General features: G+C 41.1%; 3 protein-coding genes across 3 annotated transcripts in view; 2 read left to right on the plus strand and 1 right to left on the minus strand.

Annotated features, from left to right (window-relative positions):
• LOC140537226 (GTPase IMAP family member 9-like) overlaps positions 1–10,993 on the plus strand; it is a 35,814-nt gene extending 24,821 nt beyond the window's left edge. Inside the window, exon 2 of the mRNA XM_072659554.1 lies at positions 10,142–10,993. Within this exon, the coding sequence (XP_072515655.1) occupies positions 10,142–10,993 (852 nt within the window). The remainder of the gene's footprint in view (positions 1–10,141) is intronic.
• Positions 10,994–15,257: 4,264 nt separating this feature from the next.
• On the minus strand, positions 15,258–16,070 carry LOC140537227 (GTPase IMAP family member 7-like). The gene is made up of 2 exons (XM_072659555.1): positions 16,034–16,070; positions 15,258–15,919 (listed from the first exon to the last, which is right to left on the minus strand). The coding sequence occupies exons 1-2, from the start codon at positions 16,068–16,070 to the stop codon at positions 15,258–15,260; spliced, it is 699 nt and encodes a 232-aa protein (XP_072515656.1).
• Positions 16,071–17,760: 1,690 nt separating this feature from the next.
• Positions 17,761–18,787, plus strand: LOC140537228 (GTPase IMAP family member 9-like). The gene is made up of 2 exons (XM_072659556.1): positions 17,761–17,815; positions 18,039–18,787. Exons 1-2 carry the CDS (start codon positions 17,761–17,763, stop codon positions 18,785–18,787), a joined length of 804 nt encoding a protein of 267 aa, XP_072515657.1.
• The last annotated feature ends 8,936 nt before the right edge of the window (positions 18,788–27,723 follow it).

The raw sequence follows: 27,723 nt of genomic DNA on the forward strand, positions 1-27,723 counted from the left end.
GGTCATTTCTGTATTATTACAGGCCAGCCTTCCTGGAACCCTTTTAAAACATTGCTGAACGTTCCTATAATGTTCTCTGCCAGCTGGGTAGAGCAGAAGGGGAGCTTTAGAGATGTTTGTTGAATGTTATTCGTATTTATTCAAATGTTACTGTTTTACTGAGTAAAAACACTAACTGCCAAGACTGCCTGATCTTTTAGCCATGTGGATCCATAGACTAGTCAGCTCTGCCAGCCTATTTAATTGAGGGCAATGATTTACAGATCAGATGAAGCCAAAGGCAGGCAGGATTGGTTCTTTTTAATGTAGTAATTAAGTCAAGTCAAGTCAAATTTATTTGTATAACGCTTTTTACAACTGTTGTTGTTACAAAGCAGCTTTACATAATTAGTAAAAGACAGAGACAAAAAAGAAATAGCGTAAGACATGAATTATTTATTTAACTGACATGTTTTAAATAAAGGTTAAATAATAGCATCAACCTGTTTATTTCTTTATTTTATTTATTTATAAGGATTATTACGTTTTTGCCCATGTATTGTCAAAGCCAAACTTACCTTAGCAGACATGGGTAACGAACCCATGCACACCAGCACATCAATCCTGGCCTCCAAAATTGACCAAAAACGAACCCATTTGTTTAATTCATGTCGTTTTTGAAGGTGTAAACTGCCTCAATCCCTTACATGCCTTATCCAGAAAATCCAATACCCCCACACACACACAAACACCCCCCTCCCCTCCAAAAATTAACTCTTGACCAGCCTACAAGCTTTTGGACATTAAATGCATCCTGATGGCCATATCTCTGAATTTCACCTCTGACCTGCCGTGCAAAGCGAAGCCCTGATAAGATGGACCAAGATAGCCTCATGATTAAAGCCTCACCTCGGAGATAAGAGAGTGACTCGACAAGAGCTGTTGGCTGCTGCTCAGTCAGAGATATCGATCCCACAATCATCGCTTTAACATCCTTCCTGCAATTTAGACATGGAAGCAATACTATGGCCGTAATGGGAGGTGGGACGAATGCTTTCTTGCTTCTGTGGATCCATCTGGACAAGTGTCCAGGGGCTAGCTAAAAAAAAAATCACCCTCTTGCATAAATCTCACACTCTTTAGCTAAGGGTAAAATCCCTAATCGCTCTGTTATTGGCTTTAATCACATTTCTCTCATTAATGCTGCCCAGCAAATGCATGTGCCTGGGTGCAGCTTGGTCGGCTGGGTTGTTGCCATGTTGAAATACTGTACAGTGAGCTGTCATATCTGCTTGATGAGTGTTTGTTGGGTCACAAAAGCTGCAACCTTGCTGATCAAAACTCAATATCCTTTCCAATGGCTCTGGGCTCCAGCTACGCTATATGTCCAAATGTTTGTGGACACCCCTTCTAATAAATACATACTTCAGTGCTACTTTAGGCTGCACCCATTACTGCCATAGTAGTAGTGCAAATGCTCACACATAGCTTGTCTAGTCCCTAAAGGAAAGTATTGCCAATAAAATAGGACACATGAACCTATTGGCCTAATGCCTAAGGCCTAAGGTCACAAGATTGTGCAGGCCAAGACCACTCTGGTCAAGCAGCTTGACCCAGTTGGTTGACCAGCATGAGTAGAATAATCAGCGAAACCAAGCTGATCAGTCGACAAGCATTACCAGCATCACCATGTTAGTTGACCAGCATGATCAACAAGCCCAAGCGGATCAACTAGCTGACCAGAATAGGGTACATTTTCTGACCAGATGTTCACCCACCTTGACCATCAAAGAGCACCTAAGGCCATCTGAAACCAGCTGGCCTTGAGCTGGAATTTTCAGAGGGGGCATTGTTTTTTGCTAACCTGCTTTTGTCAATTAAAAATTAAGATCAATAATTAAAAATCAATATGTTAAAAAATAACCAAAAAAATATAAACAAGTCAATTTTGTAGTGGACAAAGTTTGTGGACAGTGTGTGAAGATTCAGGCGAGCAGTTAGCACCATGCTAGCACCGCTATATGTTTCCTTTGCTGGCCAAAATGGCTAAAAATAAAGTAGCACTTCAGTTACCTAACATGTGCTGCATGACCAGCATGACCAGCATGACCAAAATCAAATGTAACATGCTGTTTATAATCTGGTTAAGCAACTAGCTTACCAATATAGGGTAAGCAATATAAGTTTTCACCTGGATGACCAGATTTTCAACCACCTTGACCTTCAAAGACCACCTAAGACCATCTGAAACCAGCTGTTCTTGAGCTGGAATTTTCAGCAGATGCACTGTTTGTTGCTACCCCATGATTGTCCATTTTTATATTTTTTGAAAAAGAACCAAAACAATGCAAGCGAGTCAGTTTTGTGAGTGTGGGAGGACTCAGGCAAGCAGTTAGCATCACGCTAGCTATAAGCACCGCTATATGTTTCCTTTGCTGGCCACATTAGCCTCGTGGCTTCAGTGCTAAAAATAAAGTAACACTTCAGTTACCTAACATGTGTTGTATGACCAGCATGACCAGCAAGGCCGTGTGAATCAACCAGCATGACCAAAATCAAATGCTACATTCCATGTACTCTTCATTATCTGGTTAAGGTTAACTAGCTTACCAATATAGGTTAAGTTTTCACCTGGATGACCAGATTTTCAACCACCTTGACCTTCAAAGACCACCTAAGACCATCCGAAACCAGCTGTTCTTGAGCTGGAATTTTCAGCAGATGCACTGTTTGTTGCTACCCCACGATTGTCCATTTTTATATTTTTTGAAAAAGAACCAAAACAATGCAAGCGAGTCAGTTTTGTGAGTGTGGGATGACTCAGGCAAGCAGTTAGCATCATGCTAGCACCGCTATATGTTTCCTTTGCTGGCCACATTAGCCTCGTAGCTTCAGTACTAAAAATAAAGTAACACTTCAGTTACCTAACCTGTCTTGGCTGACTGGAAACGCTGGCGATAACAACAAAATGTGCTAAAGCATTCCTTAACCAACAGCACTGAGTACTTAGGACTTCATTTAACACACTACTGCGTACATTCATCATTACGGTATTGAAAGGTGGGCTGAGTTATTGCAGAAGGCGTTCTTATGAGTGGGGATGCCGTCCTTCCCTATTATGATTCCAGTCTAACAAGGGATTATGACAAGCAGTGGCTTAACAGGGGAGTATTTAGCACTTACTGAGCTTTCCAAAGGCCTGAATGCTGTAAATGCGCAGTAGCAGTTATACACTGTGTATTATTATATCTCGCGGTTAAAGAACCTTTTCACTACTGCATCATTCGACTCAGTGTAGCCCTGCTTCTGGAAATCGAACCTCCTCCAACCCTATCTGACCCCACCTGATCCATCTAATTACTGCCTTCAGAAGTCCTTTACTAGTTGACGGAGGTGTTAGATTTGAGGTTTAGAAGAAATCTGCTGCAAGGTAGATCTCCATTAATTTAGTTATTAATAATAAAGCATATTATCCAGTAACTACAGTAACTGCAACAGGCTAATCAATAACTTCTATGAAAAAAATATATTATAAAAAAAGGTAAAGGCCAAGGTGCACGTAAATGTGAACTAAGGGCAGTGAATACACACACCCAGAGCGGTGGGTAGCCAACTCCAGCGCCCGGGGAGCAGAGAGGGTAAAGGGCCTTTGCTCAAGGGCCCAACAGTGGCAGCTTGCCGAGCCCGGGTATCGAACCCACAACCCTGTTATCTGTAGCTCGGTGCCCTAACCACTGCTGAGCTACCACTAACTATATAAATATATAATTACACCTATAGAGCAAATTCCCTAGACAAGGATGTCCAAGTCTACTCTCGGACTAAAACTGCAGTGCCAGTGCTGAAATGGTAGTGGGTTTAGAGTGATGCTACACCACTATTGCACACCCTAACAGAGCAGGCTTGGAGAAAGGATGCAAATATGAATGGTCTTTATTGAAATTAGGGTTAGCAGCTGCAGTTATATTGCAAACAGGAGCTCAGAGGCCTGGAGAATCATTGAAAAAGTAAACAAGGAGCGAAACACTGGAGACAAAACGAGAACTCTAACAGATTAAGAAATAAGGGAACATGAATGATAAGGGGACAAATGTTTGTGGACATACCTTCTAAGGAATGCATTCAGCTACTTTAAGTAAATGCACACCCAGCTTGTCTAGCCCCTGTAAAGAGGTACTGCCAATAGAATGGGACTCTCTGGGGCGAATAAACATGAACCTTGCCAGGCGTGGGCTAGAGGGGTTTAAAGCCCTGCAGTCTTGAGCTGTGGAGCAGTGGAAGAAGTGGGTTATCTGGATTTATCCAGTACGTTTGGAATGAGTTGGGGAGTTGGGGAGGAGGTGGGATGGTGAGCAATCAAATCCTCACAGCAGTGCTCCACCTAAATCTAGTAGAAAGCCTTGTTCCTTGGACAGTAGAGACAGCTACTTCAACAAAACACTTTTTAATACCCTTGATTTCAGAAGGAATAATGAATAAGCAGGTGTCCCAATACTTTTGTCTAAACATTCTGAATGTTAACGTTTTGGTTTATAGAACTTAAATATGTTTTCTGAACTTTTAATGTTTTTTCTTACAATTGAATTTAGGCTTTACACATTCGACAGGCATATTTATTAGAAAATACCATTTAATCAGGCAAAGACCCACGTTTACATCCAAGTGGTCCTTTGAGTTCTAAACGGGAGTAGTGTTCTAAATAAAGAACCTAAAGAACCTCTCATCCTCAAACAATCTGCAAATGGTCATTTGGTTCTAATAAGGTCTTTAAAAGCCACTTTCTATCTCCATTAAACCAAGTAAAGGTCCATGTATACATTTTAATAGTTCTTTGAGTTCTAGACTAAGTAGCCTGTCCTCACACCATATGCAAATGGACACTTGGTTCTTAAAAGGTTCTTTCGAAGAACCATACATTAGAACTTTTCTATCATAGAGAAGAACCATTAAAGAACCATTAAAGTTCAAATAGACAGTTCTAGACAGAAGCACTGCATTTACTAAGTATCACACCATATGTTGTAAGGTCATTTGGTTCTTAAAAGGTTCTTTAAAAGAACCATAGATCAGAGAAGAACTATTATTATAAGAAGAAATATTATTAAAATATATATTTTAATAATATATATATATATTAGGGACCTGTCAAATAAGTTGAATAAAGTGCCTCAGCCATCTGATTGGACGGTGTCTTTTAAATCTGGCGGGAAAATACACTGGGAATTCCGGAAGGAGGGATATCCGGAAGGCGGGCTTTTGATTGGTTGAGGGAGGGACATCCAGAGGGCGTGGCTCTGATTGGTCGAGAGGACCTGTCAAAACTAGTTTGATGAAAAGTGCCTCCTATATCTCTCTTATATTTTCCATCAATAAATATATGCTCTAATTCCTATGTTTGAAAAACATTTGGACACATTCATTAAACATTATGTATCAGTGTTTTTATTGGACTGTTATTAAATAATTATTATTATTTAAATATTATATTTATTATATTATAATATTATTATTAATTAATAAATTATTATTATGATTATAATTTATTGTATTTGGGGTTTTTTTAAGTCACTTCAGATGTTACCATAATCTTATTGTTTATCAAACCGTTGTATAAAAACCTTTTACAAATATGATGCAAACCATTATTACGCCACATGATTTCAGAACGTCTGAAGAACCACATGTAAGAGGATCTCATCACAGACTAGAACCGTTAAAACTTGAAAATACAATACCCATGTGTGCATTCTCTGAATTGCTCTTTGAGTGGCCATGGATCTACAAGTTCTATAGAGATCCATTGCTTTTACTTGAGAACCCCCAAGGAACCCCATTTTTAAGGGTGTAGAGATGACAAGGTTAAGCAATCAGTAAATGGTCAAAATATTAGAAAGATGTGGGTGTGTAAAAGCCAGTGGTGACACTGTCAAACATCCGCTAAAGTACGAGGACCTTCCACAGTACAGACCAGTATAGGGCTGAATGACTGCTCAGTAATATGAGAAAAAGGGGTTAACCATTACTGTGCACTCAATAATTGTACCCTCAAAGGCCAGGGCAAGTCTAGCTATAATTACCATCAGCGTCGGACGGTGTAGCTAGTCTAGGGACCCTTTGTTTTACTGCGTAGATCTTCTGCGTCCTGGGCTCCATCAATGGATTTATTGACCGAGGGAATCACAATATGGAGCTATTGATGAGGAGCATTTCACCCCTCATGAGCTCAAGAGTGGGCAACCATCAATCACTCTGGAGTGTATTAACAAAGGGTACAGCCTGCTGCATGCTCCTCTAGTATCCCAAAAGCCAATCTGGCCTCACTGGGATTTGATTCATTTCCACCTGTATAATAATAATAATAATAATAATAATAATAAAAAGCAACATGATTTTTTCTCCTTTAAGAAAATTGTTCTAGGATCTCGGGAGAGTCACATGACAAAAAGTTGGGTGTTTATCACTGTGAGCATAAAGACTGTAATTCTTCCCTGCAGAGTGAGACTGGACCTCTTCCTGATGAGGCCTGATTATACTGCCATCAAGTGGCACATGGCGGTACTACAGACCACTTTGTAGTCTGTTAATCATGCCCACTCTTAAAATAAGCATGACCACCATAAGGACCACCTCCACCACCACCACCACCACCCCCACCCCCCTCCACCAATTAACCCATTAACCCAGGTAAAGGTCCAAAGGTCCGAGTACCAGACAAAAGACCCCCACCCACCCCACCTTAAACAATCGGCAAATGGTCATTTGGTTCTAATAAGGCCTTTAAAATCCACTTTCTATCTCCATTAAACCAAGTAAAGGTCCATGTATACATTCAGATGGTTCTTTGAGTTCTAGACTAAGTAACCCCTCCTCTCACCATATGCAAATGGTCATTTGGTTCTTAAAAGGTTCTTTTGAAGAACCATACATCAGAGAAGAACTATTAAACCTCAAACAATATGTTTTAAGGCCATTTGGTTCTTAAAAGGTTCTTTAAAAGAACCATACATCAGAGAAGAACTATTAAACCAGGTCAAGGTCCATGTACACATTCAGATGGTTCTCTGAGGACTAGACAGAGGCATTGCCTCTAAACCAGGTAAAGATCCATGCATACATTCAAAACCTTTGTTGAGTTCTAGATAAAAGCACTGGAATACTAAAGAACCCCCCCCCCCCATCCCCTAATTGATCGGCAACTAGCAATAGGGTTCTTAAAAAGGTTAATCAAAGAACTATAGCGAAATACTATTGAACCAGGACGAAACCCAAGTATGCATTCAAAATGGGGTTCTAAAAAGGTTCTTTAAAAGAACCCTACACAGATGAGATACACACTCTTCACAAAGAAGAACCACTGCACCAAGCAAAGACCATATATACATTTAAACCTCTAGAGAGTTCTAGAGAAAAACACTGCCTCTACCCCCCCCCCCCCCCCCCAACCAAAGGGCACATATGGAGTGTAATTAGGAGAGTCACGACTGTGTGCGTTAAGACAACAATCACTGCTCCCTGCTTTCATATCCATCTGTCAGAGATCGCCGTGCTCTCATTTCTAGCCTAAATATCACAAAGGCGCAGTGTTGGTATAAGACAGCGAACGTGCCTCCTCACGCACGAACGGCGGAAATGTCAGGATGGCTGCAGCCCCCCGGGGGGGAGATTGGAGCAGGGCGGGGGGAGTGTAGGCAAGGAGGGATGGTGTGGGGGAGGAAAGGTCAGGTACTTTAGGCTGCAGCTGGCAACTCGTACATGGAGACCAAAACACTGGCATGCTCTAAAAGAGCGGACAGGCCGTGCTGGCTGACCCTCTGGGGCCCCTTTCATATCGAATCCTCATTACAATTCTCAGTCTCCGCACTCCGAATGGACGGCAAGTAGCCGCGACTGGGCTGCTGTTTGACACGGTGCATCATGTCTTGCGTGGGGTCGCCTTATCTGTATCCCTAACAGAACTACAATAAATTCATTAAATCCAACCCAGAATCATCTCTAATGTCCAGACTTAAATGATGTGCAACATGAAAAATAGTTTCAGAAACAGGAACATTGCTGTGAGGATTTGACTGCATTGACTGCAGCGAAAGGATGTTAGATGGTCACCACCCTACCTTACCCTATCTGCCCTCCTCTAATTTGTATGTAGAGATTTATATATGATAATCTACGTACCTTGAGGTCAGCATTTCACGTAATAGCTGTGCAGCAGTGTGGTTAGCGCAAGTCTAAGCTCTGTGACGGTGGCTGTAGTCTCTGTGGCGCAGCGTAGTGCTCACTGACATTTCTCACCCATTTGCTCTGTCATCACTCCCCGAATGTGAGGCAGTCTCCCTGACCCCTGCTCTCCGGGGTTCGCTCAAATGGCACGGCTCCTGCCTCCAGCCTTCAGGAGGCCATGAGACAGAGCCTGGCAGGGCCTCAGTCGAGCCAAGAACACGTCAGAAACCCTAGGCTTATTTTTCAGTTCAGATCAGGTCCAGGATCAAATGCCATCCACAACAGTTCACTGACCAACAACAACCTGAGGTCATTTTAGTAGATGGTGGTAGATGAGATGTGATTATATGAAAATTTCAATCGTTGAAGAGGTCCTGGAATGTCAAACTATATTTATCTGGACATACTCTAATGAGAGGTAATTCTCTGGAGAGGTTCTGGAATTGGCTCCAACCCTGAAACACATCCCTCGGCTGACTTACATAAACTCAGACCACTAGCAAAGGTCCTAGTCAAAATCGGTTGCTGTTGTTGATACTGAGGAGCAGCACGTCACCTCCCTACTCGGCTACCTTGAGGTATATGTGTTGCTACATGAACCAGGCCTCACGACCATTGCTTTTTTCTTCTCCCCATCGCCCAACCCTTGAAAACAAACTGGACTACCTTATCTGAACCAGACTGGAGCTAAACTCAATAACTAAAATAAGCAAAGACTCGAAAAAGCCAAACCCAGTGGGGTAAAGCAAACCCCAAAGCTAAAATCCAATCACACAACTGCACATCACGCTGAGAGGACACAATGGACAACCGCGCTGGTAAGACTTTTTATTGCAGGGTGAAAACTATGCTATAATACGTGGGCTCTGTGAGCCGCCATCGGTACCATAAACCAGCCAATAACAGCAGAGCTTATAGTGCTTTTCTTTGTAAATCCTCTGCAAAAAAAAATCAGAGGTGAAATAACAGGGTGGTAATCGGGTTTGTTACTTTGAGCATTTTTCAGCCCAACTAAAATCACACACTTTAGCATATGCATTCCTAGCACCGTCAATTCTGGACAGTTGTATATTAAAATATCTGTCTTGCACATGTTATACATTTAAGGATGGAGGAACAGCTGAATATTTTAGCCCAAGCCCTGAATCCTCAAACCATATTCTTCTTGACAGTCTGAATATGAAAGTCTGATTTTAAAAGACATCAACAGACTCATCATGGCATTGTGTGGGTCAATCAACCTAGCTTGATGGTCTTGATCCTAGGATTAGCTTGATTGTAGCTTGTGAGATAGGCAATATACTTCCTAAGAAGGACTCCCACTAAGATGTATGAGATGGGAAGGAGGTGTGAGTAATAGCCTTACTGCTTTATCAGGATACCATATAAGCTAGTATCACGATTGGGTCCATTAATACCAGCTTTAAAAAACCTATTCCAAAATTCACATTACAGTGCAAGTGTTTGTTTAACAATGCTAGCATGCTTATACTAATGCTAATATCAGTACTACTATTCTATGAGCATGGCCTTCCCCTCCCTGATGGGCTCAATTTAGGGAAGTAAATGAAAATGAAAGGAGCCAGGCCTGAAATATGAGAGCAGTGAATAAGATAAGGGTGTGAAAGCACCAGGCTGTTTAACAAGTTGCCACTTCAACTGCCTTTAAAATGCGGACAACATTGTAAGGCAGAGCGTTCATTTGACACAACGATGTTAAAGCGTGTCCACCTACACCGGAAAAGAACCAATCCTAAAGGTGGGTCTTGATCTTTTTCCTTTCTCTTATATACGTTTAAGTCATTAACTTTTAACATGTTGCTTTTTGTCTGAAAGGTGCTAAATGAAGTAAAAGAAATGTTTGATTATTATCTACTCTATCGACAAATCTCCTGTCCAATGGCATGACTGGACGCATTACATGTTTTGAATTACTAAGTAAAAGTATGTCACCTCAGCGACTAATTCTGTTGTGTTGGCAGGCCAATCACTTCGCATAGTGATGATAGGGAAAACTGGAGTTGGAAAAAGTGCCCTTGGGAACACCATTCTCGGCAGAGTGGCATTTGAATCTCGTCCCACAGCAAATTCGGTGACCAACACTTGCCAGAAAGAATCCATCAATGATGGAAGGGACATTTATGTCATTGACACTCCTGATATCTTGGATACCAGTAAAACATCAGAAAGCATCAAAACGGAAATAGTAAAATGCATTCAGATTTCGTCCCCTGGACCTCACGTCTTCCTGCTGGTGATGCAAGTTGGCCGTTTTACCATTGAAGAACAAATCGCTGTGAAGGCCTTGCAGGAGTTCTTTGGAGAGGAAGCTTCTAACTTCATGATTGTGGTGTTCACACATGGGGATGCTTTGCGGGATCAGACCATAGAAGACTATGTGCGCGCTGGACATTCCGAACTCCATAGAGTGGTCCAGTCTTGTGGGAGTAGATACACTGTCTTCAACAACAACGACGCAAAGAACCGAGACCAGGTCAAGAACCTCATTCTTATGATCGATAAGCTGGTTGTAGCCAATGGAGGAGGCTACTTCACTCAGGAAATGTTTGAAGAAGCTGAACGAAAAATCCAACAGCAGAAGCATGCAAGGGAGCTGGCAGAGCGTCAAACGTACGACTCCAGCTTCTATGACATTCTCCATCAGAAAATTGTTGTGTTTCAACAAACGCTTATGCAAGATTCAACTCAGAATGACCTGCATCCAACTCAAAATGACTTAGATCCAATTCAAAATGACTTAGATCCAACTCAAAATGACTTAGATCCAATTCAGTAGCACACCCATTTATTTATATGCTTTATATTTGCACAGAATTTGAAACTAGTGTTTATACCTTTAGAACCTTTGATTCCAGCTCTTCAATCTTCAGGAAATCAGTGTTTCTCTTCACTCACACTGTCCCTATGCAGACACATAAATCCTTACAAAAGTATTGGCCATAAGTGGATTGACATTGATCTCATTAGAATCTTTATCTGAATTTACATATTTTGTTTATCCTATCTTAAGAGCATCATCTATATACCTTAGAAACCCTTTGGGTGTTTAGTTATTTATGGTCTGTGTTCATTGCTAAACGTGGGAAGGCTATTCGATGATAAAATATCTGCATGTTTGTAGGTTTATACAAACTACTGTATGTGTAAATAAAAGATATTGGTTATTTGTAATGACAAAAATCTTGTATTTCCATTTTAGATGTTTTTTTTATTTTTTATCATAATGTGAAACTGACGGATTAAATAAATGTAAAAATTAGATTGACTTCCTTTGAATTCCATTTTTTTCTCCTGTAAATGTGCTGTTTTGGAGATACAAGGTTTTTGCCTGACAGTGATAATAAGTTGGATATGAAGGACTTTAATCACATAAAGTCATATCAAAAACAGATCCCTCAAATATAATCTTCATAATAAATATACACAGTATGTCCAAAAGTTTGTAGACACCTGCTCCTCACTTTTCACCTCATGTTTTTAATATGGGTAATAAATTGTCTTCCCTTTGCTGCAGTAACAGCCTCTACTCTTCTTGCAAAAGGCCTTGCACATGATTTTGGAGGGTCTGATGGCATTCAGCCATGGGAGCATTTAAAAAAAAATAGAACAGGAACCTTGGGGCTCCTCCAAAAGCTCAACCATTCCTCAGAGCCCTTAGAGGTACCTGTAAGAACCTGTAAGTACCTGTAAGAACTCTGATCATTTCAGTCCAATCCTGCTTTCTGAGTGAGATATACTGTTAGAAGTTGAGAACATATACTGTTGCTTGAGAAACAGTTCCTTGGAGGCTGTTCAATTTAAAATGGTGGAGGAACCTTTGGAGGAGCTTTGAAGAACCTTAAAGAAAAGGTTGAAGATTCCTTAAAGCACTTTAAGAGGTTTTTCCACAGTTCCAAATTGAACAACCCCTAAATGTTCCTTATATTACTTTTATACTTTTATCAGTGTACTTGTGAAGAGGTCAAATAACGTTTGTTTGTCAGCCTCAATAGTTATAGCCTGGGCTAAAGAGAGGTTGGAAGGTGGTGAGGAAAGGGGACAAATATCTACTTAGGCAAGTGGGTGCATTGGTTTGAGGTCTAATACTGCAGGATAAAATTAAACCTATTATCAAGCAATTTGTAAAAAGAGTTTTTCACGGCCTCGGAGAGATTCACAACAACTGAGGTCTGATTGCTGTGATTGTTGGCAGACTTCTTGCTGTACCTTGTGACAGAAAAATCCTGTCAAGCCACTTTTTGTCAGGGCTGTTCATCTACAGTTGCCAGCAGAGCCGTCATAACGTCATGTGCTGGGCATTTAAGGAATGCATTCTTTCCTTAAATATGATAAATGACTGAGAACTAGTCCTTGCCCACCAAGTCAGGTTGCTGCTTTCCTTTGTCTACTTGGACTGTGACCATACAATAAAGCAGTGGTCAACAGCCTTTTCCTTTAGACTGTAGTTCCAACCTATCATGTTGTCTACCCTTCAACTTCCTTGAAGAAGTCCAATCCAGCAAATCATAGACCCCTGTAAAAGTGAACTAGTCAGCGCATATGTGTAGATTGTGGTGGGGACTAGACTCTTGAGGTAATAATAATAAATAATAAATAATAAAAGAATGAAATCCACAATCAGACAAAACCGTGGATTTTGGTGGACAGATTTGCTGTGGTAGGTTTAACTCTGTAGCATCTAAAGAATTTAGTGGGGATTCAAGTGATATGCTATTTTCTCATTACCACAGTTTGTGCTGTTTAACATTCGCCATCCTGTCATGGTAAAAAAAACCAGATCCCTTAAATATAATCTTCACATAAATATACATTATATGTCCAAAAGTGTCCAAACATTTGTAGACACCTGCTCATTCAGAGATGCTTTTGAAATGAAGTGCAATAATAAAAATTTTTAAGAAGGGTAATAAAGTGTTGTTTTTTGGGTGTTTTGCTGTAGTATTAGCCTCTTCTCTTCTGCAATTACCTTGAACTTGAATTTGGAGGATTTAATGGCATTCAGCAATGAGAGCATTATCGAGTTAAGGTATTGACACTAAAACTTCCCATCCTAGTCCCAAAGGTATTTGCTGGAGCTCCGGCATTCTATACTGTAAAAAGTAGTTTCTTGAAGAACGTCTAGCCTTCTCCATGAGCTCAAATGTTCCTCACTGTTCCTAGAGGTAGAAACTTTTGGAATTCCCTAGTATTAAACTTTGTCTTTGCTCAAAAACTCTTTTTTTTATGAAAAGGCTACTATATTTGCATCTAACGAGAAACATATTCATATTTTCCTCACTAAAATATTTTTTATTATCCTTAAAAATGGGGTCTTCTAACAAATATTTCTTGGAGGTTTTCTAAAACACCTTAAGATGTTCCTCCACCGTTTCAAATTGAAGTTAAGTATCTTTCCCTTTAACATTGTAGTTGCAGGTCCTTATGCCACTCATGGCATCATGGATTTACACTTGTGGCTTCTCCAAAGCCTCCACTTATTTTGGCAATGCTTTTCTATGCTTGTACAATTAAATACCTGTGTATGTAGTAAAGTAGCTGAAGTGTCTGGATACTTTTGTCCATAAAGTGTCTTTATACCAATTCCACTCAACGGAAATAGAGTTGCTCAATGCCAACATACATCACCACCAATGCAAGCCATTTACAGTGCTGTAAATCAGCAAATAAAAGCAGAGCGTAAAATAAAAACCCACATCTTTTATTCTGAGGCAACATAAGAGGGTGGTAAATAGGCTTGTAAAATTGCACCTCGGAATTTATATCTATTAGATATCAAAGAACAAAGAAATGGCTTTTTGACACTGTTAATTCTGGACTGTTGAATATTAAAATATCAGCGCTTGAAGAGAGCAGGGTCATGCATATGTTTATACATTTAAAGGAAGCTGGATGCACATTTCTTATTTATGCAAATGGATTCTACATCTGCATCTGACCATGAAGAAGAAGAAGTCAGCAAGCACAGTGCTGATACTCTGTGTGAAATGAATGCAGAAAGATAACAGTAATTTTACTATAAACACAATAAAAAAGAAGACCATTTGATACATTGATACCGTTTTATTTCCTGAATTCCAGGAGAGTTTGAACAAATCAAAAGATCAAATCTTTCGAGTCAACTGTGCGCAAGCCAAGGACACCAATGGCACGTCAGGCCGAAGAAAACATACAAAGCAAATATATCACTAATGATGCCTCTCCCTATTCCTGGAAGGAGGTGGAGCAATGCAGTTCAGTCCACACCCTGAATCATCAAACCCAGGTTTTCAGGACAGTCTGATTATTAAAAAAACACCTCAAACCTCCTCAATGGGTTTGTGTCGGCTGTTTCGTAAGCTACTGCTGGATGTGTGTATTAGTATGGGCTGGATGCATGGGGCGCCTTTCAAACAATTTGGAATGGTGATATCTGCACGTCCTGTCAATACTATCATCATCATATGGGTTCTGAGTGGTCAGTGATGTAATGCGCTATCACTATGGCCTTGGGGTTGTGAGTTCGAATCTCGAGCCACGTCGCTTTGCCATCTGTGTCCAGAGTCCAAGAGAGCATGTGTTGGTGGCAGTTTGAAAGGCTGTGGCAGTGGCTGGCTTTGCATGTATCGGAGGTGATGTGTGTCAAGTCCTGTCCCTTCTAGTGTCGGGAAGCTATGAATGTGTGGTTAGGTGTGGGTTAATTGGCAGTATCAAATTGGGAGAGAAAAGAATCAAGATACACACACACACACACACATATGTAAATACTATCATAATATAACGATGTGGATCAATGAACCTTGTTGCCCAGATTCTAGCTTGTGAGCTAGGCAGGCTTCTGCCTAAGAAGATCCCTCACTAAAAAGTATAGGATGGTAAAAGGGGTGTCAGGCATAGCCCTGCCTTACACTCATGTCTGCTGGAGTTGCCACTGAGTATAATCATACTAGCTTTAGCTAACAGTGCAAATATTTGTTTAACAATGCTGGCATGCTAATACTAATGCTACTATCACTATAGTACCATTAACAGTACCAATGGCAATGGCCTTCCCCTCCAACAGTCTATAGAACTGTGCAATCTTTGTGCCTTGACTTATACCTGAGGTAATGCTCCCTAAAGTTGACCCCAATAGGCATTTTCAAAATAATCTTCAGCAGTTCTTTCACTTGGTGGTGGTTTCTGTCATTGTTGTCAAAGGCGTGATATCTCGAGCCGAATGTTTCAATCAGCTGCTGAAGGTGAGAGTCAGCATTTTTGATGTAGTCGCCTAATCCTATTCCCTTTAGCTTCTCCTTGCCTGTGAACAGAACAACCGTCTGTTGGACCACTTGGTCCCCGAACTCTTTCTTTATGTCGGAGACGGCCGCTCTCTCACCCTCTGTGAAACGACCCATGTGCATAACCAGCAGGTACACGACTGACTCAGACTGAGAGAGTACTTTACACTTCTGAACTTGGATCTTTGGATTCTTTAGCTCATCATTGAAGAAATCGGGGGTGTCAATGACCCTGACGTTGATTCCATAAATGCATCCCTCTGCTTTCTCACACTCCTGGGTCACGGCTGTAGAACTGGCACGGGACTCAAAATGTCTCCTGGCCAATATGGTGTTACCCGTTGCACTTTTCCCACTGCCGGTCTGTCCCAACAGCACAATGGTAAGAACGTTCATCTCCCTGATAGGAAAGGCTGCGACAGGTTCTTGACTGACAGGTTTTTTGTCTACAACAAAGATCCACCATAAGCTCAGAGGTGCAAATATGCAAGAACTTGAGTAAAGGTTCTTAAACTGCTACTATGAAAGGAAATGAATCTGAGCATGAAGCTGAGAATTACCAGTTGGTTTAGGCTGGGCCTTTTCCTCTTCACACATTTTTCCATAAGCATCATTAGCTCTATCAATGGTCTCATATAAATTGTTTTCTACCTTATCTCCTCCAGGCACAGCTGCAAATGGCTTCTCTTCTAGAACAAAGCAGTTGCAGTTGTTATTGTGTCATTGACCCAAAGCCTCATATGGATAATGCTTAAAAAAAGGAAAGCATCCTTACTTGTTTCATCAATGCTCTCATATATTGTGTTGTGTACTGTGGCCTCTTCAGGCACAGCTGCACCTGTCTTCTCTTCTAGAACAAAGTGGTTGGGATTGCAAAAGAGTCATTTGCTCAAAAGGTTCACACTGATCATGCTTGAAAAAGAGAAAGCTGAGGTGAGCTAAGCATTACCAGTTAGTTTAGGTTGTCCCTTTTCCTCAAGAGAACTTTTTATACCACGTTTACTACATCTAGCAAGGGTCTCGTGTACACTAGGTTTTGCCTGTCCCTCCTCAGGTACAGCTGTGAATGGATTCTCTTCTGGAACAAAGCAGTTGTGATTGTTATCATGGAAAAGGAACGACCGTAATCATCTTAAGCACAAAACTTGAAATAGTGAAAGTAAGCTAAGCATTACCGGCTGGTTCAGGTCGGGCCTTTTCCTTTTCAGACGTTTTGTCACAAGGTTCAACGAAGGACGTGTCTGACCTACAAGATTGTGGAATCAAAATTGTCCTGCTTAGAAATTAGAAGGTTCAACCAGTTCGATCAGTATCTTGTACAGTTTCTCTTACCCCTCAGGTGCACACTTCTGCAACATTCTTCTGAACTGTGACAGCAGCTTCTCATTAAGTTCTTCCTGCTTCATGCCACGTTTGAAGGAACAAACTCTTTCGCCGCATTCGTCAAGAATCCTTTGGATGTTCTTCTCCACTTCTGACGACAGTGCTTTGCTTTCGCTAATGTCCCGCACTACAATCACATCGTCCACTACTGCTTCTCCGTAGGTGTGCTTCAGCTGTGCAAACATGGCTATCTCTTCAGAAGAGACGTGGTCATCTCGCAGGATCAGGAGGAACACACGTGCCCCTGGGAAAGATAAGGCTGTCTCCTGTAGGTCTTCTTCTTTAGAGTCAAGCTTGGGTCCATGGTAGAGGTCCGGCGTGTTTACGATACAGCACACCTGACCATCCATGTGATACACTACCCGCTGACATGTTGACTTTTTTGGCTTGAAACATTCAAAGCCGACCATGGTATTCCCTATCATCACCTTGTCGCAGCCTCTCTTTCCCAGAAGGATGACAGTGACTGTGTTGACGTCGCAAACCTTTGTGTCTTCCATGGTCAACAGAATAGCAGTGCAGCTGTGTGTTGGTGAAGCGGGTGGTACAGCAATCCCTAAGCCACTGTCCGAATAGCATTCACAAGCCTTCAAAGTCTGAAAAGAAGATGCAGGAGTTGCGGCCATCATTTTAATTCTCTAAAAGCATTAAGGTAGACATAAGAATAACTTACCTTGTAAGTTAACTCGTTTAAGTTAAGCAAAGCATATTTTAGGTGATGACTTTCCACTCGAATGTCTAGGGAAGAGTCAGAGCTCAGTAAATGAAAATGAAAACTGCATGGGTTGTTATATGACAGCAGTGAAAAAAAAGGGCGTGGAAGCAAAGGGTTGTAAAACAAGTTACCACTTCAGCTGCCTTTAAATTTCCAGACAACCTTGTCGTGGCAGCATTTGAAGCAACAATGTTGAAGCAGATCTGCTGCTCTTGCCTGCGCCGGCCAGCTAGAATTCCCGAAGGTGAGTCTTGGTCTTTTTTCTTTCTTCTTTACAAGTCATTAATAGTCTTTTCAGTGCTGTTGGGAATTGTCTGAAAGGTGCTAAATGTAGTAAAAGAAATGTTTGATTATTATCTACTCTATCGACAAATCTCATGTCCAATGGCATGCCTGGACGCATTACATGTTTTGAATTACTAAGTAAAAGTATGTCACCTCAACGACTAATTCTGTTGTGTTGGCAGGCCAATCACTTCGCATAGTGATGATAGGGAAAACTGGAGTTGGAAAAAGTGCCCTTGGGAACACCATTCTTGGCAAAGCAGAATTTGAATCTCGTCCCACAGCAAATTCGGTGACCAACACTTGCCAGAAAGAATCCATCAATGATGGAAGGGACATTTATGTCATTGACACTCCTGGTATCTTGGATACCAGTAAAACATCAGAAAGCATCAAAACGGAAATAGTAAAATGCATTCAGATTTCGTCCCCTGGACCTCACGTCTTCCTGCTGGTGATGCAAGTTGGCCGTTTTACCACTGAAGAACAAAACGCTGTGAAGGCCTTGCAGGAGCTCTTTGGAGAGGAAGCTTCTAACTTCATGATTGTGGTGTTCACACATGGGGATGCTTTGCGGGATCAGACCATAGAAGACTATGTGCGCACTGGACATTCCGAACTTCATAGAGTGGTCCAGTCTTGTGGGAGTAGATACATTGTCTTCAACAACAACGACACAAAGAACCGAGACCAGGTCAGGAACCTCATTCTTATGATCGATAAGCTGGTTGCAGCCAACGGAGGAGGCTACTTCACCCAGGAAATGTTTGAAGAAGCTGAACGAAAAATCCAACAGCAGAAGGTTGCAAGGGAGCTGGCAGAGCGTCAAACCTACGACTTCAGCTTCCTTCACATTCTCCATCAGAAAATTGTTGTGTTTCAACAAATACTTATGGAAGATCTTGAACAAAACCATTATGGTTGTCAGTGAAGGAAAACATATATGCGTATTTACCTCCTCATATTTGCACAGAACTATTGATAATACCTTTCATTCTTTCATTACGTATTTTAAATCTTCAGGAAATCAGTGTTTTTGTATAATTCTCATTCTCTTCACTCTTGCACTATGTGAACACATATATCCTTACAAAAGTATTACCCACAAACCTTACCTTGTGAGAATGATGTATATTTTGGTTATGAATTCTCTCTAGAGCATCTTTAAAACCCTCTGGGTTTGAGTATCTGTTATTGTTAATTATGGAAAAGTCATTCTGTTCTAAGTGTTGTAAGTCAACATGCTAATGACCACGGTAATACAAACTACTGTTTAAAAAATATGTAATAATTCAAAATAAATGAATAAAAATGTGATTATTTCATTTTGGAAGTGATCATTCATGTAGTGGTTACAGTAGTAGTGGTTATTCAATAGAAATGCTCCAAAATTATCGTTTTTACACTGACGTTCTTTTAAAGTAACCTGGAAAAGGGTCTGTTTTAGAGATAAAAGGTTTTTGTGGAATAAGTTAGATAAGCTAGATTAAAAATAGAGGGACTAAACGTTATATTTTCCAATGTTCTTGATACATTTCATTCAGAAGAGCTTCTAGTTTGAGGCACAATATAGAGCACGTTTTTTAAAGAGGTCAGATAATCCTAACAGGTTATATATAGTGTATATATAAATGTTCGTCAACCACAACGCCACATTTACCGCCAGTTGAATTCCAATGGATAAAGAGATAGACTGGAATGTAGTTGAACAACAGTGAACAAATATCTACTTAAACAACTGGACACACTTGCCTTGAGGTCTATGTAGTGCAAAATCTAATACTGGGTGATCAAATAAAACTCCTTTTTACAGATGTTTTTTTGTGTGAATACAGTGTTTCACAGCCTAAGAGAGATTCACAACAACTGAGGTCAGATTGCTAAAAAAATCCTGTCCAGCCACTTTTTTATCACAGTGGTTCATCTACAGCTGCCAGGAAATCCCCTGTGCCTTTGTGATAAATTAAGCCTGGACTTTCAACAACTATATTCTACCTAGTTGAGACACAACAACAAGTATCATGTAGGCCATCTGACTCCACACTGACAAGCCTCACTGGTTTCATGTCTACACAAAGTGTTCGTCTTACGTATATAAATTCAGCCATGTCACTCCACTACTGCATTCCCTTCACTGGCTTACTGTAGCTGCCTGCATCAGATTCAAAACCCTGACGCTGGTCTACAAAGCCCAAAAAGGACCAGCTAGCCCCTCCGTACCTGATGGCGATAGTCAAAAGCTGATCTGCACCGAGAGCCCTTCCAGCTTCAAGTACGGCTCGGCTCGACCCACTATCCCTCAAAATCCACGGAAGACAAGCATCCAGGCTTTTTTCTGTCAGGTGGATCAAACTTCCCCTGGGTGCAGAGTCGCTTGCTGTCTTCAAACGCAGACTGAAGACCTACCTCTTCCAAGAGTACTTGGGCGAATAGCTGAGTACTATGGTCACCTTATTGACTTATGTTTAGTAATGTCTAAAGCTTAGAGGTATCTTTGAAGTATCAGTCTATTCTAACTAGCTGAGGTTTTTCTTGGGCAAATAGCAAAGCACTTTTGTAAGTCGCTCTGGATAAGAGCATCTGCTAAAGGCCGTAAATGTAAATGTAAATGTAAATATTACTTATCACTGAGGACTAATCCATGACCACCAAGTCAGGATGCGACTTTTCCTATAAAACAGTGGTCACCAGCCCTTCTCCTGAACACCTACGTTCCTACAGCCTTACTCAAATGAGTCTGATCCTGAAAATCATGGACTTCATGGACTTCTGTAGAACATGTGTGTAAGACTGTGGTGGGAACTAGACTCTGCAGGAAGGTAGATCTCCAGGGCTGGGGTTGGTGACCAATGCTCCACGAGTATATTTGTATTGTCTAGAAGTATACCAAAGATTTTGATGTCATTTACCATTGCATCACCATTATTTAATCACTAATCTGCCCTAGCAGCAGCAAGCTTTTGCTGCAAGAAGAAAACGAGTGCCTGCGGTTCTGGGGTCAGTAAAGCCCTGGACATGCTGTGACAACTAAAAGAAGAAGAAGAAGAAGCTGGCATCCCTTGATGTTGTGTTCCCTCGTTTGGTGTAGGCCATCATAGCATCATCTATTAACAATTGCAACGTACTTTGAAGTAATTGGAACAAGATCTTCTCATTTTCGCAGGATCATGGTTCAACTTCAAGGATCACTTGAGTACAACTGCAGTGTCAAAACATACCGAAGCGTAGAACAAGCTAAACTGGTAAGGTAGCTGTGATCACAGGAAGGAAGTTGCATCCCTAGCTCAACCCGAGCAGTCGCACCCTTGTAAACAGTTTAATAGTAGAACTTCATCCTGTGACATTTTACAAGTTATTCTTTCAGAGCTGATTTTAGATGATTCCTTTCTGCTCCAACTTTCAGGGCACAGTAAGCCTTGACTAAATGAAAGTGAAAACCCTTTCCCTGTCATGCGACAAGAGCAACAACAAGAGCAGGGAGAGGGTTCACACGTTGTGTATAACAAGCTCCCTGTGGCTTTAATTTGCCAAACAACTTTCTTTCGTCAAATGTGTGTAGCGAACATTTGATTTGACAGCCCACACTTCTAGATAATGGATACCTGCTGCATTTGTCAACGCCAACGAATAGCGTTGATCTGAGAAGGGCGGCTGATTTTATTTCTGCACATTTATGTCTTTAATAACTTTTTCAAGCTACTTTTGATGTCCCCAAAAGTAAACAAAAAAGTGATCCTTTCAGTTTTTATCATGTTCAAATCAATAAAAATGAGAGACTGCTCATTCACTGCAACTATCTTCTGGCTGGCTTATCCACTATCTGACTTATCCAGAATGCAGCGGCACGGGTCGTCTTCAATGCTCTCTTCACTGTAGCTTCCTGTAGCTGCTGCCCAGGTCATCAGATTCAAAACCCTGACTCTGACCTACAAATCCCAGAACGGACCAGCCCCTCCATACTTGATGGCGATGGTCAAAAGCCTGATCTGCACCAAGAGCCCTTCCAGCTTCAAGTACGGCTCGGCTCGACCCGCCATCCTTTAAGATCCACGGAAGATGAGCGTCCAGACTTTTTACTGTCCTGCACCGAAGTGGTGGAACGAACTTCCCCTGGGTGTCCGAACGGCAGAGTCCAACACTCACTGTCTTCAAACCCAGACTGAAGACCCTCCTCTTCTGAGAGTACTCAGGCGAAGAGAATAGGACTATTTTCTCCTTACTGACTTGTGTTTAGTAGAGTCTAAACTTAGAGGATCTTTAATTTATTAGTCTATTCAAACTAGCTGAGATTCTTCTTGGTAAACAGCAAAGCACTTTTGTAGGTCGCTCTGGATAAGAGCGTCTGCTAAATGCCTTAAATGTAAATGTAAATGTAAAAAACACATAGTGGCACAACCAGCTCTTTACACCTCGTCAAACAGAATTAAAGTGTACTAGAAAAATAATGATCACAATGATGGCTTAGGTTATCTTGGTAGGCCTTGAAGAATTGGCATAGTGGCAACCCTGAATTCCATCCTTTCTCTCTATGGAGGCAACCAAGGTGCTTGTTCAGTCTGGTAACTTCTTCCTTGCTGGTCTTCTAGGCTTATTACCAGGCCCTTCGGCTGATTCAGAGCACAGTGACATGACTTATCTTCAGTTTTGACAAAGTTTAGCAGCAAGTTAGTTCCTGCAAGGCTTCCTGTAGTTGCATAGCATATTTAGCTGGCCTGCTGATGCCAATGTTCCAAGCCAGGACTGTCTCAAGAGCCCTTTAGGCTTCAAGCTTGACCCACCATTCATTACGATATGTGGAGGATAAGCAGCATCTAGACTTTTCTCCATCTTGGAGACAAGGTGATGGAACTATAACTATCAATAATTCAACACTAATTTTACAGTCATCACAGGCTTGTGATTGTACTTAGAGGTCTAGGCGCAGTATACTATATTTTGTATCTATTTGTTGGGTGCAACAAGCTCCCTGTGGCTTTAATTTGCCAAACATTTGTTGGGTGCATCTTTGGTATCTAGGTGTCAGTACTGACGTTAGCATTGGTATATTTGGACTCTTGCCTGGCCACACTATATTTATACCATATAAGGCTCTGGACAAGAGCCTCTGTTAAAAGCCTAAACTGTAAACAAAAGTAACAGTAGAGAAAAAGTGCAGTGAGAGGAAAAGCACAGTTAGGAACACACCATCCGTGACAGAGAAGGATTTAGGTCACTGTGACCGAGACTTGCCAGGAGGAAAATGTTCACAACAAAAGAGAGAGAATTATGCAACTGACGTCCTTGGTGTCTTGGACACCCAACAAAACAACAGAACACATCAAACAGGAAATACACATTCAAGTTTCCAGACTGCATATCTTCCTGCTGGTGATACAAACTGATCGTTTCACCCATGAGTAGCACCACGCTGTGAAGGCCCTGCAGGAGATCTTTGGAGAAGCAGCTTGCAAACACATGCTTGTGATGTTCATACACAGGGACGTGCTAAAAGATAAAAATATACGTACATGTCTCCTCACTTGCAATTCACAACACCAGACTGAGATTGAGGTGAGATGCTCATTGTCAAAGCAAGGCTTTGATCAGATAAGCCATGTTTGGTGTCTATATCTATATCTATAAAAAATGCTACATTCTTTCATAATTTCCAAAGGTTTCAAGCTAGCTAGTAGCACATGATTCATGTTTTAGCTAACTACATGTCATACAATCAAAGAAACCTCATTAAAAACAATTTAGATTTCTTAATGCAATTTAAAGCAAGTGTGTGATTCCACAGTGCTAGCTGGTGGCGGCTATCAGCTTGGGGCCTACTCCTAGTTAGCCAATTAGCTTTGTCTTTTTCTCTGCTGCCTTCTAAACAGATCTATGCTGCTTGATACATTTCCAATTCATGGCCATGCAAGCTTAATGAGAGCAGTCAGACTCCTTTGGGATGTGTTTTGGGTATGTGCATTTAGGTCACTTGTTCATACTAAAGACAGATATGGGTCACTTACATACTCAAATGTGAGCAATTAGGGGATAGCAATAAGGATTGTGTGAGAGTAGCCTAAAAATACAAATTTGATCAAACATATAATGGCTGAATGATTGGGCAGGGGAGTAGCATGGCTATGAGGGGCCTTGGGGGGGAAACTTTTTCAATGCCAAGGACATTAACCAAGGCTGCAGGCCATCAAATGTGTCTTTGCAGCATGTAAATAGAGCATCACCCTTCTCCACTGTTTCTGGAAGTAGATGGAACTTAGCTGAGGTGTTCTAGCTTCTAACATAGACCATTAGGAGTTCAAAATTATGAAAAAATGGTGAGAAATTGTAGGTTTCATCCCTTCCATCCCAGAAATGTACTCCCCAGTACTGTAAAGGCTAGGATACTGGCTCATTAGTCTTTTCTTTCTGGAAGCTACCCAGCTAACATTGGGCCTGTATGGTTAGCCCAACTGGGCACCTGAAAGTTTTGTCCATAGGTTCCATGTTGACCCACCATTTAGTTGCCCACCAGGGTCAGTGATTGGACCAGGAGGGGTTAAACATGGGTTGTATCTGGATTGTGCACTATGCATGGGGTCTAGATGGGACCCATGAGAGATAAAGGTGGGCTATAACGATGGCAAAAAGCCCAACTGGGCCCCTTTAGCAAAGTATGTACAAACCCACTCAGAGTCCATGCCCACACAGAACCCATCTAGTCCACCCATGTGAGCCCAGCATGTTGGCTGGGTACAAGCTGTATGAAATGAAATGAAGATCACTTGGCTAGGTGGTGGGTGTTGGCCTCACTAAAGCACTGCCTCTGAGATATAATTCCACCAGGCTGGGTTTCCCCTCAAAATTCTGCCTCCGCCATTGATTTGGGATAGCGTGATGAACGGATGAATGAGATTTGCAGACAATGATTAGGGAGCTGTCTGCTTTTCAATGAGAGGTTCATTTCTTTTGAGCAAATACTGGATCTAAACTGAACAGTATGGATATGTATCAACAATGGGAAATAGACAACGCTGGCTTCAAAGTACTAAATCCCTTTTAATCCCTTCCATTAGTACAATCCAGTGTGAGCTGTGAAAGGGAAGCTTTTATTGTGTTATGGCCCTGGTGTAATTTTAAGCAAGCATCTCAACAATCAACACATTTATGTTTTATAAGAGTATTTCTTGAATGGAATATCAGTTATGGCAACGTCACATACAGTTAACAGCTGATGCAGCTTCATTACCTGGTGTCTGTTAAGTCTGTTTAGGTGTGTGGGAGCAAGGAAAACAAAGACGTGCAGTGCATGGGCTTCCCAATATAAACCACTGGTGGGTATTGTTTGCATATATTAGAACGCCCTTTGGGTTTAGAGATGCTACTACTGTTTCCACTGTGCTTATATAACGAGCAGTAATTCTTTCTCTGTTGACTCAAATTGAGCTGTTGGAGGGTCATGTAGTATTCCAGCACATTGAAATGCCATACCTGTTCAGTGCTCAGACGTGAATCATATTTTTCCTATCATTTTAGGACATTTTAAGCCAGATTCATAAAGGGCACTGACACGCTTAACGTGATGTCATTTCCTTTCATTGTTTTATTTTCATGCCAATACAAAAAAATATGTCTATATATAAATATGTATATATATATATATATATATATATATATATATATATATATATATATATATGTTTATACAACTTATTATATATATAGAAAATAAGTCATTATAAACATAAAACATCTTTTTAATACCCTTGATTTCAGAAGAAGCAGTGATGGTGCAGGTGTCCCAATACTTGTGTCTACATAGTGTATATTTTTGCTGCTTTATGATTATTTATTTGCTTACTTTTTATGTACTTTTAAATATATTTATTAAAACATTTTGGTACCATGGCCTTATAAAAAATTTAATTATTTAAAATAAATAAAAACTGGCAGATAACCCTTAATTGTTCTTTACTAATGAAATATTCCAAGCTTTTTTTTTGTTAATTAATTACTATCTCAATTGATTTGAGTAGGTCTTCTAACATTCTAATATTTCCATTAGAATATTGAGAACTTGCATTCCATGAAAATTCATTAATTATTCTTTTTATTATTATTATTTTTAAAATGTAAAAAAATGTAATCATTAATTAAATGCATTTTTTATTTTCTAGCCATTTCGCACAGTTCACCACTAACCATCGGTGGACCCGTGCAGTTGCTGAGTGGTATCCGCGAGAGCGGAAGAGACAATTGGAAGGCCTATGTTGAGATGAGAAGACGAGATACCACATGGGATGGGAAGTCTATAGAAAAAAAGAAGAATGGGAGCAGTGCTGTGACCAGTGACGTCTACAAGGTCTCAAGTGTCTACATTTAACACTGAAGCCCATTGAGAAATACAAGCAGTTCACCTCTGACAGGAGCCAAACATGTCTTGCTTATCAAGACAAGGTGAAAGCATTTGGCTTAGCATCAGAGAGATCATGCCTGAGCATCAGGGCCTTGCCTTGTGAGGGTCAGGAATGCTTTGAGGAAGTACTCTTTTTATTTCTTGTTTGGCTGAGCTCATTCCCAGAATCCAAGCTCAGTGCTAGCAAAACTGTGAACTCTGTGAAAGCTTATCACACATTAAAGTGTATTACTCAGTAACTACAGGGACTTCTGTACAAACTAGTGGGGCTATTCTCTGGTAACAAAGGTTTGTAATAACACGTTCAGCCTGACTGCAGCCAATAGCCTGTTTAATGGGTTAATGCAATAATGATATACATTTACATTTACATTTATGGCATTTAGCAGACGCTCTTATCCAGAGCGACTTACAAAGTGCCTGGCTATTTACCCAAGAAAAACTTCAGCTAGTTAGAATAGACTAATAATTCAAAGATACCTCTAAGCTTTAGACATTACTAAACACAATACAATAAGGTGACCATAGTCCTCTATTCGTCCAAGTATTCTCTAAAGAGGAGGGTCTTCAGTCTGGGTTTGAAGACAGCAAGCGACTCTGCTGTTCGGACACCCAGAGGAAGCTCGTTCCACCACTTTGGTGCAGGACAGAAAAAAGCCTGGACGCTCGCCTTCCGTGGATTTTGAGGGATGGCGGGTCGAGCCGAGCCGTACTTGAAGCTGGAAGGGCTCTTGGTGTGGATCGGCTTTTGACCATTGCCATCAGGTATGGAGGGGCTTGTCCGTTCTTGGCTTTGTAGGCCAGCGTCAGGGTTTTGAATCTGATGACCTAGGCAGCAGCTACAGGAAGCCAGTGAAGAGAGAATGCAGCAGTGGAGAGACATGGCTGAATTTAGGGACATTGAAGACGACCCGTGCCGCTGCATTCTGGATGAGTTGCAGGGGCCTGATGGTGCGCAGAGGGAGACCAGCCAGAAGAGAGTTGCAGTAGTCAAGTCTGGAAGTGACGAGAGACTTAACGAGCACCTGGGTGGCCTCTCTAGAGAGGAAGGGTTGAATTCTCCGGATGTTGTACAGAAGAAATCTTCAGGACCGAGTTACGTTTTGCAACATGACTTGAGAACGATAACCGATCATCTATCACTACTCCAAGGCTTCCAGCTTCTGTAGAAGGAGTGACCAGTGAGTTCTCAAATGTGATGGCAAGATCGTTTTTAGGTCCAGCAGTTCCCGTTAATTAGTATATCTAAACGGCCACAAGAAGACCACCTCAAGGAAGAACCAGGAACTTTGGTGGCACTTTCTCGTTTACCGAAAGAGCTGCAAATGCAAAGACCGGTGCATGGAGGAGCACATTTTCAAGCTTTAATTGGTGTCATTTGTGAACAACGAAGTAAAGGGGGAACAACAACAACTTCATATCTTCATTCAAGAAGGGTAATTAAGCTTCCCCGTGCTCCTGCGGCATTTACAAGGAACCGT

The sequence above is a fragment of the Salminus brasiliensis genome, chromosome 16 (genome assembly GCF_030463535.1).
Source record: "Salminus brasiliensis chromosome 16, fSalBra1.hap2, whole genome shotgun sequence".
Taxonomy (NCBI): domain Eukaryota; kingdom Metazoa; phylum Chordata; class Actinopteri; order Characiformes; family Bryconidae; genus Salminus; species Salminus brasiliensis.